General features: G+C 35.1%; 2 protein-coding genes across 3 annotated transcripts; one reads left to right on the top strand and one right to left on the bottom strand.

Moving 5' to 3' along the window:
- The first annotated feature begins 412 nt into the window (after positions 1 to 412).
- On the top strand, positions 413 to 2,703 carry LOC128185828 (uncharacterized). Of its 2 annotated transcripts, XM_052856539.1 has the most exons (3): positions 413 to 571; positions 1,120 to 1,269; positions 1,452 to 2,703. In XM_052856539.1, exons 2-3 carry the CDS (start codon positions 1,236 to 1,238, stop codon positions 2,456 to 2,458), a joined length of 1,041 nt encoding a protein of 346 aa, XP_052712499.1. In that variant the 5' UTR covers positions 413 to 571; positions 1,120 to 1,235; the 3' UTR covers positions 2,459 to 2,703. The 2 variants fall into 2 exon arrangements, with proteins under 2 accessions (XP_052712499.1, XP_052711808.1); XM_052855848.1 differs by lacking the exon at positions 413 to 571 and having other exon boundaries at positions 598 to 1,269.
- A 1,155-nt stretch (positions 2,704 to 3,858) lies between these two features.
- LOC128177359 (uncharacterized) lies at positions 3,859 to 7,724 on the bottom strand. The gene is made up of 2 exons (XM_052844051.1): positions 7,521 to 7,724; positions 3,859 to 6,574 (listed from the first exon to the last, which is right to left on the bottom strand). The coding sequence occupies exon 2, from the start codon at positions 6,568 to 6,570 to the stop codon at positions 3,859 to 3,861; it is 2,712 nt and encodes a 903-aa protein (XP_052700011.1). The 5' UTR covers positions 6,571 to 6,574; positions 7,521 to 7,724.
- Positions 7,725 to 15,660: the final 7,936 nt, after the last annotated feature.

Here is a 15,660-nt window from a genome sequence, read left to right as displayed (position 1 = left end):
CAAAGCCACGAGTAGGTCTTCCGTTGTTGCTGCATGTTGGAAATATACATGATGTGGTTTTAATCTATTGTGATGACTAAACTTTCAGTTGTGCTTTTGTTACAAAAACGTGTTGTGATTGAAAGCCTGTAAGATGTGTCTAGAAAAAGACAAGAAGAAAATGGTCTGGAAAACTTTTTGTCGAACACAATTTGTGTAATCGTTACAGAATTTTTTTTAACATTGAGATGTTAATGGCGAGTGAAATTTTCATATGGTTGCAAGAATTGTTATATACAGCACGTACTCATGATTCATTACAGGAATTCTATATATGGGAAGCGATCTCGGCTACAAAACACGTAACCTTTTCTCTAGGATAACTTCTGTATTGAAATCTTTAATGCGTGTTTTCTTGAAATGGTTGATATAAGCAGGGACGTATATACTAACGGGATTAGCAACCACCGCAAGTCTCGCGATTTCTCGCACCAACCTATTCATACGAAATTTAAATCTCGCGAGATGTAAAATGGCCGATTCAACGATGTAAACAAAAGATGTCAAAACTTTGACACGCCAGTTTCTGCAAGTAAGTTGAATATTTTTATATTTTTGAAAGTCGGTTAAATACTTAAACAGATTAAATATCAATTTTTGATGTATATATGTCTTACGAACGATTAAAATGATAATTATTTTACTGACCAAATCATTCATTGTAGGATACTTTTAAGTTTTATCAAATTATGTTTTTAAAAGGACATAGATAATAAACATTATCTCGATTTTATAAACTACTGGTGTTTGTTGTTACAGTGTAGGTAGGCACCTGTACTGTACGTCGTTTTCACACCTTTCTATTGTTTTGATAACACTTAATGATGAGCACATGAAGATGTGAGGGTACTGGGGTATACAATGATGGTGTACTGGGGTATAATAGGACGTCCCTAATTAAAAAATGGGGGGGGGGGGGGGTAATTGAAAGTAATGGGACATCCCATTAAAAATACAGTATTATACACCATTTTACACTTATCATTCCACCTGCCAACCTGTGTTAAATATTGATAAGTGCAATGTCTAAGGAAGATTTCTTGTGTTGGGACAATGACATTGATTTGGATGAACTTTTAGGGGAGTATACAGACCATGAAGAGAAGTCTGGTGACCAGCCACCAAAAGAAGAACAAAGTTACCAGTGCCCTGACTGTAAGAAGATCCTGAAATCCATATCTGGTTTTCGAGGACACATGACCAAGCAGCACAAGAAAAGCAAAACAAAAGGTATTTATCACCAAAAATTTTAAAATTTTATTAAATGATTTTTATAAAGCCTTGTGATTTGATTAATTTTTTTCTAGGTTTTGTTTAATTTTTTAGCATTATAGATTATTCATTAATAATAATTAATTAATATTTTGTAGCATTATATTATTTTTTATTAATAATTCTTTCTTTTTTTCTAGCTAGTGACCACAGAGTTACAGCAACTTCTTGTGCCACTGCAGGAAACAGCAAATCTCCTTCCCCCTCCTGCTCCGTGGACATTGAGAGCATTCTTCATGAGGCAAGTCTTCGAACTCTGACAAGATTAGAAGAATGTCCAATGCACAATTTGTTCGGGGAAAGTGTAATCGTGAGGTTGGCCAGATTTTGCAGCAAGGCCCAGTTCTTGGAGCAACCTTTAGTGGGACACTTGAAAGAAATATTCAGCTCCAATTTGTGTGATCCTCATTCAAGGGAACTGTTCTTTACAAAGTTTCATTCACTGAGGCTATCGGAATGTGTTCAGACAGAGTGTGTTTCATTGTTCATTCTGAATGGATGTGAGGAGAAGATAGAAGACATTATCCACTTCCTGCAAGAGTTTCTCCTTGAGTTACCATCCGAAATTCTTGGACGTCTTCTGCAAGAAAACAGGACAACGTCCAACACACTTGCTGACCAGATTTCGACCATGGACCAGCAAATCCTCTACTACATCTCAGGATTCATCGTGGCCAATATAAAGAAAAAGTGCCGGCGAATGACTTCAGCATATCGAGAGGGGAGACTTCAGCTATTGGAAAAACTGTCCTGTAAAGCAGAGAATTCGAGTTTTGTGACCAAGTTTGATGCATGGTTGAGGAAAAACAGTCGCGGGGGCCTATTGAGACCAAGTGACAGTTTCTATTTGCTTGTGCGGGAGCTGGAAATCGTCATCAGGAAAATTCCGGACTATAGCCACAGCCACATCAGTTGCAAAGTTAAGGAGTCCATGATGGAGTCTTTCATGGTGAACCATTATTTGAAGCAGCTATTCGGTGAAAATTCAGAGAGAGACCTGTCACCACTTTTAGAGGACATTATATGTGTATTTCTGACTGTTCGAGGATTTGCCACTGCACGAGTTCTTCGCAACAAACTTAGTGGAAGGACCAGCAAACAGAGTGACAGTTTACGCCAGGCACTGAAGTCAAAGAACAACAACTGAATCCCATTTACAGTGCTTGCTGACTGTGTTGTTGAAATGTGTCACACTAGTTTTAAATAATTTATATATCAAATGTTACTGTTTAATATTTCTCTTATGGTGCTGCATTTCATGTTTTCATATTTGAACTGCTCAAGATATGTGATACTTAAACCACTTGATAATCATTTTCTATGGATTGAGAATAATTAAGTTGTTTTTCATGCTTATAACAATTCTTGTCATTTGATTAATAAAAAGTTGAAGTTATATACAGGTCTTAATTTCTTTAAAAGACAACAGAAATTGGTTCATTCAATTTACTAAGCTTTTCAACTTGACTATAATAGTAATTATCTGCATTAATTCATTTTGAAAAGTACTGGAAGTGTATATTGCATTGAGTTCATTGGTCAACAAATTATCCATCAGATCTACCATTTAAGAGGGCTCAATGATTGTGGCCAGTTTTTGATTATATACTTTATCAATAAAATTTAAACATTTTTCTTTATCTGTACACAGAACTCTTCTCTCAAGGAGATCTTTAGAGTCTAAAAATGGCCGCAGTCATTCAGCCCTCTTAAGGGAGGATAGTGTCTTTGTGTGTGCCAGCAAATAAAGGATCTTATTAAAGATCATGCACCAATATGTAACCATTGACCCATCTTTCAGAAATTAATTGCATGCCCTATCTCCTAGTGATGAGAAATTACCAAACTCATTTAATCCCCACATTCAATGGGTTATTTAAAGAAGAAACGGCATATATCAAGTTTTTTATTCAATTTCAATTCTATTAAATTTGAATTATTTAAAAAAGGAATGCCTATTTTAAGCCAGGCTTGAATTTGCTTACCTACTACACAGTATCTCGACACTAAACTGAGAGAGGGCAGCAATTTTATAAAATGTCTTTTGTGATTCCAGACGTTATTCAATAATGGTGAAAAAGTAAGGTTAAGCATGTTCAAGAATCATAAAGCAGACAGTCATTCACCAATGATTTTAATCATCAAAACCATGCAAATTCAGCATTCAATGGCATATATATGAATATTAAAGTCTGAAAAAAAGTTGTTTTTTAACTTTGTAAAACTTGGATGACTACAAATTTTGACTTGAGTTAAAGACTGCTCAATGATTCTTGGGCCATACAGTTGCTGCTGATTTCTTGATTTAATAATCTATCAAAATTATCTCATCTAAAAACCTCCTTTTTGAATGAAAAGAGAAAAATAAATGCACACATTTATTCAACAAAAAACAAGTCAGGTTCAAAATGAAAAAGTAATCGATGAACTAATTACTAAACACATGAAAAGCATGAACACAAAGTACACACAAAACTTTAACACTTTAAAATGTGACTAGATGGCAAATGTTACATTAATCCATGTCACTAAATGTCAGAAAAGAATTTATTTCTTTGGTTTTCTCCTTGGAACTGGAGTGTGGTCCAGTGTTCGAGGTCGTCTGTTTTCGTCTCTCTTGCAGTTTCCACGGGCTGAGGGCAGTGCTTGTGCGCCAACAGTTCTTATCTGGGTCAGAATGTTTTTCACTTCATACACTGTAGGATTATTGTTACTTCCAACTTTATGTCTGTAATGTCCAAAATGTTGTTCCAGAGGATCCTGATTAAAAAAACTGGTTAAGATGTACTGGGAACCTCTTTCCAACATAAACCTGACACAGGCAGTGATAGAGAGTGCAGACATTTTCAGGCCGGTCAGTGTTTGATGACTAAGTTGCATTGTAGCTTTCTGGGCTTCACTGAACTCTCCTCTGTCATCCACAGTTTGTTTCCATTGTGCAAAATACTCTAAGAAATCATTTACTAGCCAATGCAATCTTTCATCTTCTGGATTTGTATACGCATTCAAATCTGGATTTCGTTTGTTCCTTCCCTCATAGGGGTTTCTAACATTTAAGCAGTCAAAAAATTTGTTCATGGTTCGAACAAACTTCACCGTCTCCTCCACTGATTCGTCATAGAGCATTTCAAGTGAATTTGCAATAGTTGCACTGAACACTTGAGCAGCAAAGCTGACTTTCATCCTGCTGAAGGCAGTTAAGTCTATATGTCCACGGGTCAGTTTTGGACAGGGGGTGTACAGGTTTTGCTCGCAATGCTCCTCATACAGTCTGACTATGTGCATCCATGAGATGTCCTTTCCATCCTTCCACAAGGACCTTGACTTTGTGTGTGAGTAGGAATTGCTGAAACAGTTTCTGGCTGTCTTTATCAAATGTGGCACATCCGATATAAAATAGATGTGTCGTGTTGGGTCATACGGATTGACTGTTTTGTGAGTAAATGGTTCCCCGTCTGTGGCATGAAGTTTGAAAAATCTTCTGTTGGGTGATGCTCCATCACAGGTACAAAATAGCACTTTTAATTTAAGTGTCACTTCCAGTATGGAGATGGCCTTCCAAATAATTGGGTATAGGAAATCTGCAGTAATTCCAACTGTTGCAAAGGCTGCAAATGGGAATTTCAGATCGCTTGTAACCCCTCTCACCATGATCACAAGAATGCACTTTGCAACAGCTGGTGTTTTTTTCTGTATCACTCTCTCCAGTTCATATAGCTGATTGCTGATCTCACCCAAGTTCACATAACCAACAATTTCACCTGAATGTTTGTCGTACACAAGATCTTCTTTAATCTTCACTTCGTCGAACAGTACTCCAACAAAACTTCTGTGCTCCGCTGAATACATGTCTTTTTTCGTACACTCTTCTTTCAGCATTTTTGCAACGTCTGGCTGAAACCCCAACCTGCTCTCGATGTAGTGGGAGTAATCATACAAGGTCCGCATGCTTGGTAATTGCACAAAACCGGAGTCCCTTAAGGCCTCATAGGCTTTTGAAGATTTCTGTCTTAAGTACAGGCACAACTTTATCATCATTGGATGCCACCGCATACCATGTTTCCCATGTTTTTCATATTTCTTCTGTTGCTCCCAAAAAAGTCTTTGATAACAACCAGGGTCTGGATATTCTTGTTCCATGTCATCCTGGCAGACGGCCATCAGGTCCTTCATCTCATGGTTCTGCGCGTCATCAAGTTTGATGCCTTTCTCAATAGTTGCATTCATCTCTCTCTTCAGGCGCTCTACTTCAGTCTGTAATGTCTTTATGTGGGCTTTCTGCATTGACAACTTCTTACAAAGCATTTCCCTTGTCATATCTGAATGCTTGTAGGTGCTGCTCATGGTGACTTCTCTTTTCTTCTGTTCATCTCTGCGATATTTCCTTTCTCTGAGAAGGCGTCTCAATCCAGAACAATTTACACATCTGGCACCAAGAACTAGAAAGTCACATTTTGCTGAGCGTATTGTTGAATTATAAACAAGATTTCCCTGAACAGCACCAAAGTCTCCTTCTCGAAATGCAGAGATTTCTTGTGATGCCGAGTGAGACAATCCGCATCCTATAGGTGTGATTTCATGAAACTCTTCATCAGGATTCCCAACACATACACCATACGTTTCAAGTTTTGCAAGCAAGTTGCAAACATCTTCTGCTGAGCTGATCTGTCTAGGAAGTGTACTCCAAAACTCATTTGACTGTGGGACTAAAGTTCTGTGCACATATATGTCCACTTGAAAGTCACTCTTTATCACAACACACAGCTTCACCGAGGGGGTTGCTCCTTCACGTTGGTAAAACTCCACAATCTCTATGGCATGTTGTTGCTGATTGTACGTCAAAGTATATGGTGAGCACACAAGAGAAGCTAGATTTTCTTGAAGTTTGATTAGGGGGTTTTCACTTTCCTCTGCAGATACAGACAAACTTTCAGACACAAGAAAATCAGCAGTCACATTCTCAACAGGCACAGTTTCAGTTGACAAAATAATGTCAGTGGTGATCTGTCCTGTAGAACAACAGTGGTCCAGGGTCTGGGATGAATAGTCTTGGTTCGGAGGTCGGGCTGAGAGTGCACTATAATCATGGTCTGAGGGTTGGGCTGCTTGAGATAAATAGTCATGGTCCACATGAGGCTCTGCTGTACTCTCAGAGAATGTGGAGTCGCAATTATCGGACACGCTCTGACTTCGATGTCTCTTGGAATGGTACTTTTTCCTTTGACAAATGGAACCACTTCTACGTTTGAGACGAGGCATTTCTCTGCAATAAATAATATCCATATTAAAAATTTGAAAAACAAATTTTCATCAAACACATAAATGTGCATCTTTACTTTTTTTTTAAAAATATATCTTAAATTGCATGCATTACCGGTATATTCTTCAGATAAAATAACAAACATGTCGACATAATGAGTAATATTGTCCATTATTTTTTAAAACAAACATCATTTAAGGCATAAACAGCCACCAAAGATACAATATAAAAATATATTCAAGCATTGTAAATCAAATTTATATTCAATGGTGTAAATCATTTTGCAGAAAAGTTTGATTCACATATTCGACAACATATGTGCAAGTTTTGGTTTATGAAAAACAAATTCTACAATAATCATCCATATGATATATGAAACTTGCCCTTTTCATAACTTAGATCTATCATTTAATACAAAAAATACCAGTTTTGATTCATTAATTTACGAGAATTTTGAAAAATAAATGCCATGTTTTCTTCATTAAAATAAAATATTCCTGTATTTTGAAGTACCATAAAAAAAAATCTACACTAATCATCCATATGATTTATGAAACTTGCCCTTTTCATAACTTAGATCTATCATATAATACAAAAAATACCGGTTTTGATTCATTAATTTAAGAGAATTTTGAAAAATAAAAATGCCATATTCTCTTTAAAAGATACGATTTCGTCTCAACAAGTAGTCGGTGGACATTGTGTGAATTAAGCTAAATTAGTTTTATAAATTGGTCAATTTATATTAATGGCTATGAAAAGGATTATATGCTTCATTAATTTGTATAAATATAACCCGTAGGACGCCCCAATCTCCAGCTGTGTTGTGTAAACATTGCCACGCGTCATTACGCTTGGGCAATCAATCGTGACTGATAACAAATTCCTATCAAAACACTAGTCTACAGGCCTCATAAAAATTGATAGATGCAAGCGTATTATAACTTACCATGTCGCTAATAACTTCTCGGTCTTCAATACCATCAATTAACGGCTTTATTTGCTGAAAATATCAGTCAGATTCACACTCTCGATTTAAATTCAAAATGGCGCCGATTAAAATGGAAAAGTCTCGTAACATCTCGTGAGGTGCGAGACTTCGCCCAGAATCCTATAGAAAAGCATACAGTTGCCTATCCCGTTAGTATATACGTCCCTGATATAAGAATGGTTTTCTTTTGACAAAAGAAAACATTGAAAATAAATGCATCTTGGCTGATAGTGGTAGCGAGGATCTGACGCTCGGTTTTCTTTCTTTATTATTGTGTAATAGAAATGGAATCTTAATTATTATTGCCAAATATCATAACACAAAGGTAAATATTTTCGGACTTGGACCTTAACTAATGTCCTGTTATCAAAGTGGATTTTAAGACAGAAATTCAGCTGCATGCTGCATGTGTCATCGCACGGGCACAATTTACGTTTTCATAGGCTTACCTTTGTTAAGGTGAGTTCCGAGATGTTTGATGTAAATTTTCTTCATTCCTAACTGGTATAGTGTCTTAATCATTCTATTTTCCATTTATTTTGGTTTGCAGCTTAAAACAGCGAATAGATAACGGAAATCTTGTTATTTTTATAACAATCGGCTATAATCTGATAATGGGTATTCGCACGTTATATCAACTTCCGATACCGATGTATATCTGATTTATTTATTTTGTGGCAAAAGTCGTATCCATATCGTATTTCGAATTATTTGAAATGTAATTGATAATGTAGAGGTCAAATTCAGTCACGTATGCCTAAAAACAAAGAAAAAGCCACAACGAAAGATAGTGATTATATTTCAGTAAAGCTTATTTATAAGATTGTTGCTTCAAAAGAGAAGCTCATGACCAAATTTATGATAAAGGCCGATGTATATGTCAATAGAGCTAAGTTTTTGCTTTAATATATTAGATATCCTTTGTTGGCCAATTAAAAAATATGCATGATAAACACTGGGCTTTGTGAGTTGTTTTAAATAAACAAAGCTTTATTATAGCTGTGTATAAATTGTTAAAGCTAAAATATCACTTGAAAATTATATAGTTTGGTAAATGGATATTACCGGTAATAAACTTGGAAATGTTTTAAAAATTTAATAGAAAAATTAATGACAGTGTCAAACTTATGTTTGAAGATATGTTTATAAACCAGTTTTTTCCTTAATTGTTTTGCAAATTCTACCACCACATATGATCGATGGAAATCAGATTTGTGCAAGATATTAATGGCATTAAATATATAATAATTAATAGAAATCTATTGAGCTTTTATACATAGTATATGCAGATTTCTGCTTTGGGTTGATTTCAATATTCATTTTATTTTGATATTTTCCCTTAAAATTTATTTCAAGAACATAAAATATCTTGTCTTTGATGTGATTTACATTGATTTGGGTCAATAATTAAATATATCATGGTATGAGTCAAATCACATGCAAGACATTATGTTATTGTTTTGATATCTCTCTTATGTGTCAAGCTGGGTTTTGCTTGCATCAATACATCACCATGCATTGTTTCATATACATGTGGCAGAAAGATTTTCTTTGAATTTATTCATGAATTTTTATATACTTATTAAAGTTATTATTTATTTGATACTAAAATGTTGATGATATTTCTATACAGCATATGATGGAAAGCAGTCCATTTATCACTTTTTCATTAACAGAAAAGTATCCATACTTCATTGCTGTAATGTCAACTGGCAAGGGGAACATGGTCACCTAATTTTTTCTAAACATTGCATATTTTTGGATACAGGATGATAACTAATTTAATGTAACTAATGTAATGATGGTATGGAAATGTTATTTTTACTGGTATTCCATAATGATTAGTGACATATTTTGATATGGAAAGTTTTTATAAATCACATCATTTCAATGATAAAAGATACTAGTATACTGAAGGCTTTAATTTACATACGTACATATAAGGTAATTTATATATCGTGATATATAATGGAAATATTTATTATTTTGGTTGTTAATTTCATTGGTATACATGTAATTTCAATTGATAGATTATATCTAAATGTGGTTACATTTTTATTTCTTTGATGACGGCTGATTTATCATGTGAATATGGAAAAGTAGTACATGTGAATATGCTATGCACAGCTTGTCTCAGAATCTGGATATTTTTCTGATGTTTCTTTTAGTTGATAAGCATTATTAATTCATTGTTTAGGATAGTTACAGAATTTGTAAAAAGTCAATCATGATTAATGTTTTAGCTTACAATACATATGAAGATTGAGAAGTTTGCTTTAAAACATAATACTTACATATTCCATTTATAAACTAATTTTTACACTTGTTTAGCATTTGTTTATTTCCATATCTTTCGATGACAAACACATTTCTTTCCTCAAAGAATAAATGTTATGTATTCAAGTCCTTTTTTATATAATTTGAAACTTCATTTTCTAAGTTCTTGATTTGCACTGACCAATTAACAATACATATTATGTGTCCAGAGCTAGCTATAACAAGTCATTAGAACTTGACATATCAATACGAATGGCTTCATGGTAACTGTAATATGTGGGACAGACATGGACGTGAATGCCATTTGGAATTGCGCTATAAACATGGTCAATCAAAGTTCTATTTTCTGTTGTTGGAAAATCTACCAATTGGTGATATCCAAATTCTTTCATGAATTTCTGAATTGGTGTGGATGTAGTAGTACTCAACAAGTTTTCATTAAAATCACCCAAGATGATATTGTTTCTCGAAGTTTGATGTAGTATATTCAAGAGAAGTTCCAATCTTTGGAGGAAATTTTTGGTTGTATACACACTGGGCTTATAAATGATAACAAAAGTTATCTCAGTGTCTATATCTTTGAGCATCAACCCCTCTATATCTCTAATTGGCATCGGAATCTTGACAAATGGGCTTCTTTGTTTTATGTATGCTGCAACCCCTCCTCCTTTTGCTTTATGCAGATCTCTGATTTGATCATTTTCTCCAACATAAGACTGTTTTCGTGACACATGATGCAACACAAAGTCATCCAAGGCAAACTGTTCCAAACTATCACAATCTGACATCCACGTTTCTGTCAGACATATTAAATCAGAATTTCTAATTCTGGTGTCATGAGCTAGCTCAAGAAAGTTTTGTCGTAAACTTTGAATATTGATCAATACAATGGACCTAAACGGTAGAATTTGACTCTCATAAGTGAAGAGACGTGGCATTTTTGACAATGCATCAGATATTTTCTTATCAGCATAAATTTTCTTATGGAAGATTTCTTCGCTTTTAACTGATATACAAAGACCTTTTTCTGATGTTACTCTACTTAAAGCTACGTAAGCTTGCCCTGCTGAAAAAGTGCGGTTCAAATCAACAACGATCTCTGTTGTTGTCATACCTTGCACCTTATGTGCTGTACATGCCCAGGCAAGTCGTATAGGGAATTGATGTCTTACGAAGTTCTTGTTCGATGAAGTCCTCATCTCTTCTTCGCAACGATTTACTGTCACAACATACACTTCTCCCATCCTTTGCCCTGTATTTTTCCCTACATTTTCATTGTCAAAAGTGATATCTATGGCTTTTACATCATTGTCTGTGTTTTTCATTATTTTGACAATAGTTCCAGTTACCCCATTGACAAGACCATCTGCAACACAGATATTGCGTATCAGCATAACTTTGGCATTAACAGACACCATCAATAAGCTTGACATTCCATCACTTTTACAGCGAACAAATGGGGCATCTCGTAAATGCATCTTTCCACTGGTCTTATCCCTTTCAAAATCCATAGCTGGTACTTCCAAAATATCTTCACACGTCTTTTTAATCATATGCAAATTAAATTCATTCACCTCATCATTTGTAGAAAATACATGGAGGGCATTGTCATTTCCATCTTTCACACATCTTTTAAGCATTTGAAGAACTTGATTATCTAGATTTACATCAAGGGTTCTGGTTCGTATCAAATTCAAATTTTGCGCAAAAGAGACATCTTCCTTCTGGCGCATGATTTCATCTAATTGTACTAGTTTGAAATATTCATTCCAGAAATCTTCCGGATAAGAATTGTTCTCCATGTATAATCTCTCATCATGACGCTGCTTTACTGGTGGTAGTTGAAAGAAATCTCCAACAGCAATGACTGAAACACCTCCGAACGGCATCTTGCTTCCCTTTATTTGAACTAGTCTTTCATGTATATAATACAAGAGCTTTTTGTACACCATAGATACTTCGTCAATGATGAGGATTTGCAAATTCCCTAATTCGGCTCGAATAGGACTGAGGCTTTGCTCTCTTAACGGTTCATATGGGATTGACATGTATTTATTTAAACCAAATGCATGGTGAATTGTGCATCCCCCTATGTTAAATGCTGCAGTCCCAGTGAAGGCTGTAAGCAAAACACAAGTTTTGTCTGGTTCTGCACTTGTTTTTTGCAGTATTTCATTTGCTACATTTTCAATGCTTTTGATAAGATGACTTTTCCCAGTACCAGCTCCACCTGTAACAAATATGTGGAATGGCTTTGGTTTGCTATGATCAAGTGTTTCAAGGCACCAATTCCTCACGTAATACATAGTGTCTCGCTGTTTCTCATTAAGATTTCTTAGCATTGGCTTTATTTCTGCTTTTGTATTACTCTTTGTTACAGTGTATGGAACATCATAAGGAATGTCAGATGCTGATAGATCTGGGATGTTCTGATTGTTTTCATTGTCAACTATTCTCTTGTCTGTTTTCCTCTTGCAAGTGTCTCTATTTAGTTCTGTTTCAGGACATAACATTGCCCATGCATCTTCAACATCCCCTAGATTTTCATACATCTCTGCTGCATCATCTAAAGCTTTTTCATTTGGTGCATATCTCCCCAAGTTCTCATCAACAGTTTGCTTAACACAGACTAGATTTTGTGTTCCATTTAAACTTACATGTCCATGTTCATAAAAGGCTTGGTATGTATCAAATCCAAGGGGCTTTAACTGACACATATCACGATGTGGCAAGAATAGTTGCAGCACTGACTGATAATATTTTTCAGGGCTTTTCTCTTGACTAAACCTTGGATATCGAATCACAGCTGGTTCTGATTTTGACCGTCTTTGAATGTAACCTTTGTTATCTAACAATTCATAAACTCCCTCTCGTTCTGTTTTCGGTATTTGAGATTTTGCTAAAACTCGAAATTGTGAGCAAAATGTCGCAAGGCACATACAGGGGAAATCAGAGGTAAGGGGTCTGGCTTTGTATCGATCAACAATACTTGTCATCCATAGTTCATCTTCAGGATCATTTTGAAGAGAGGTTTCTTCTTCATAATCAGTCTGTGATTTTTTCTTAAAAAGAGAGAGTGGCTTCGTTAACCTTGTGGGATTTTCACCAACAGGTATGAAGATAACTTTTCTAGAACATTCACGCATCCGTAAATTGCATATTCGATATACAGCTTCTTGTACACTAACTTCACGGTGATTGAGATACGCAGATCCAATCTTTTTCATGGTTTGTTTTGCATTCATATTGCCTTCAGCAGCTTCTATCTTTGTCTGTTTCAAAAGCATGCCCATTTCACGTTCTGCTTTTGATATATATGAAACAACATAGACAATGCAACTGAAAGGATCCAACACAAACTGTATATCAAGATTTGCATCCCAGCATTTCAATAGGTATGGATTGTATTGATTAATCCACAACTCGTTTGGGTTTCTTTTAAGAACAACTGTCTGCTTTGAAGTAACAACATTGTAAGCTTTCTCATAAATATCTTGTGTTAATTGTAATGCATTCAAAAGGTCAATTGTAGTTGTTCCTTCTTCTAATTGTTCATTTTGGATTTTTTCCCAAATACTCAGCAGAATGTTTTTTGCTTGATTCTTATCCATTTCAGTTTCATCATCGTTGTCTTCCATTGGGGAAGAAATGAAGGTTTGGGAAGATGGTGGTCTTGGAAAGTTAAAACGACATTCTTTCCCACCTTTTCTGCAAGATTTTGAATGTTTTTTGCTATGCTGTTGAACCTGAAGAACTGTCTGATGTAATTCATCATCTTCAAAAGGGATTGAGCATGTTACATATTTGTCTATAAAATCACACACGGCTTGTTTCCCATTTTCTAATAACTTTGGAGCATCTTCAACCCAGAACAGGCAATGAACATGTGGTGATCCCCTTTGTTGGAATTCAACCCTGTAGAAGTAATCCTTTATTTTACCAATTGGGTTTAAGGGGCTCAAAATAACTTCATGAAGAAATATGTGAAATCTGTGCTCAAACATTCTCGCAACTATTAAAGGATTTGATTTCAAAAGTTTGCTTTTTTCTGTCCAATCCAGTTCATCTGCTTTCCTTTCATCATCCTGCTGTTTCAATAATTCATTTAAAATTTCACTCCAACGGAATTCAGCTGAGGAAAATGAACAAAACCAGGTTGGAATTCCTAGTTGTCTCAACATTGCAAACAAATCCTTTTGTACATTTTGCCAAAATGAAGGTGTACCCCTTATCGGTTGCAAAAACCGCAACGCGTCGTCACTTTTCAAAAGTTTCTTTAAAGATTCAGGGTCTTGAAGCATATTTGAAGTGATTTGTGTTCCATCTTTTGTTTTTTCAAATGACTTTCTAAGGGAGATTTGAGTTTTGTCAATGACCTGTTTTAGTTCAGACAAATACTGACTAAAAAAGATGTAATCAATGTCTTGTGCAAACCTTTTGTCAGCATGCATGAGCCTATTGTTGAAGTACCTAGACAATGTTATATTTAATCCTCTTTCTTCTGTCCAGGTATTCTTCCCATCTGGGAATAAGTGGGGGAAAGATTTTGCTTCATTTCCTTTCTCCTGAAGCATTTTCACTGGGTTTTTACCTTCAGCTGGGGCAATGTTATATATGTCATCAAAATAATGATCTAACACTTCTTGTCCAATATCTGTTGGCTGTAGGCATGTGTCATACTGAACTCCAGAGACAGTCGTATCTTCATTTTCTTCATTTAGATCCTCATGTTTGCCCTCATTTTCACATTCATTGAATTCCAACTTCTCTTCAATTTCAGAATCACTTATTGTTTCGCTATGAAGTATTGTTGTGTTTTCATACCATTCATTGTTTTCCTTCAAATAATCCAAAGCTTTATTAATATGAGATGGGTTAACAAATTGGTATTCATAATGACCCTTGTACAAAAGCTTTCGTTTAAGTTTTACTTTGAGGATCATGTCATCTTCTTCATTTCTGGGCAATTTCTCCACTGCTTTTATATCAGATGGAACACAAACAACGGGTCCATAAATAGCATTTTGACCTCCTTTTGGTAAGGATGCTATTTTCATGAATGGTATGTGCAAACAAACCAAATGCTTCTCCAAATTATTCAGTTTTTTCAAAACTTCAGGAATGTCTGTTAGTTCCAAATTATTTATGGCACTTTCGGCTGGTAATTGTCCATTTGAAATCTTTCTGTAGCACGTTCTGCATAACCATAGGGATGAATTTGGGCAATCTTTATCACAGGTTTTATTGCATTGATGCATGTATTTGTCTGATATACATTTTTCAGCAATAAGTCTTATTGAATCTGATTTGTTCTCGAAATGGTTTGACTGAATTCTTTGCACTTGATTTTGAAACAAAAGTCGTTGACAACAAGCACATGTGTAACTTGGACCCTGCTTTTTTTTCATCATGAAATTCTCTAATACAGAATCATACAGTTCAAGCTTCTGAGTTGTTTTTTTCTTACTGTCTGATACTTTCTTTTTCACTTCAGGTTTGGTTTTATATTTCATTTTATTGTTCTCTTTCTTTTTTTTCTTAAATTCCTCATTCATATAGTTATTCCTGCTTTGACTTTTCAAATCCTCTTGAAATTTAGGACAACTTGAATATTTTGGTTTGCTTTGCTTTCTCTTGGATGCTCTCACTTCATCATTAGTTTTGTATTTACGTCTGTTCTGTTCCTTCAAATTGTCATTAAATGTTGAGCTTTCATATCTAGTTTTACTTTTCTCTTTCATGGTTTCTCTGTAGAAATAATTTGTTTTATATTTCTTAACACCATTTTGCTTGACAGATTCTCTATGTTTGTCATCTTCAT

The sequence above is a fragment of the Crassostrea angulata genome, chromosome 1 (assembly GCF_025612915.1).
Source record: "Crassostrea angulata isolate pt1a10 chromosome 1, ASM2561291v2, whole genome shotgun sequence".
Lineage (NCBI taxonomy): Eukaryota > Metazoa > Mollusca > Bivalvia > Ostreida > Ostreidae > Magallana > Magallana angulata.
This window is presented reverse-complemented; position numbering and strand designations above follow the sequence as displayed.

What these genes read in the sequence shown, in the direction of transcription:
- LOC128177359 (XM_052844051.1), bottom strand. Translation starts at nt 6,570, where the DNA reads ATGCCTCGTCTCAAACGTAGAAGTGGTTCCATTTGTCAAAGGAAAAAG.
- LOC128185828 (XM_052855848.1), top strand. Translation starts at nt 1,062, where the DNA reads ATGTCTAAGGAAGATTTCTTGTGTTGGGACAATGACATTGATTTGGAT. An exon ending in CAAGAAAAGCAAAACAAAAG is followed by an intron (nt 1,270 to 1,451) that starts GTATTTATCACC and finishes CTTTTTTTCTAG; the next exon opens with CTAGTGACCACAGAGTTACA.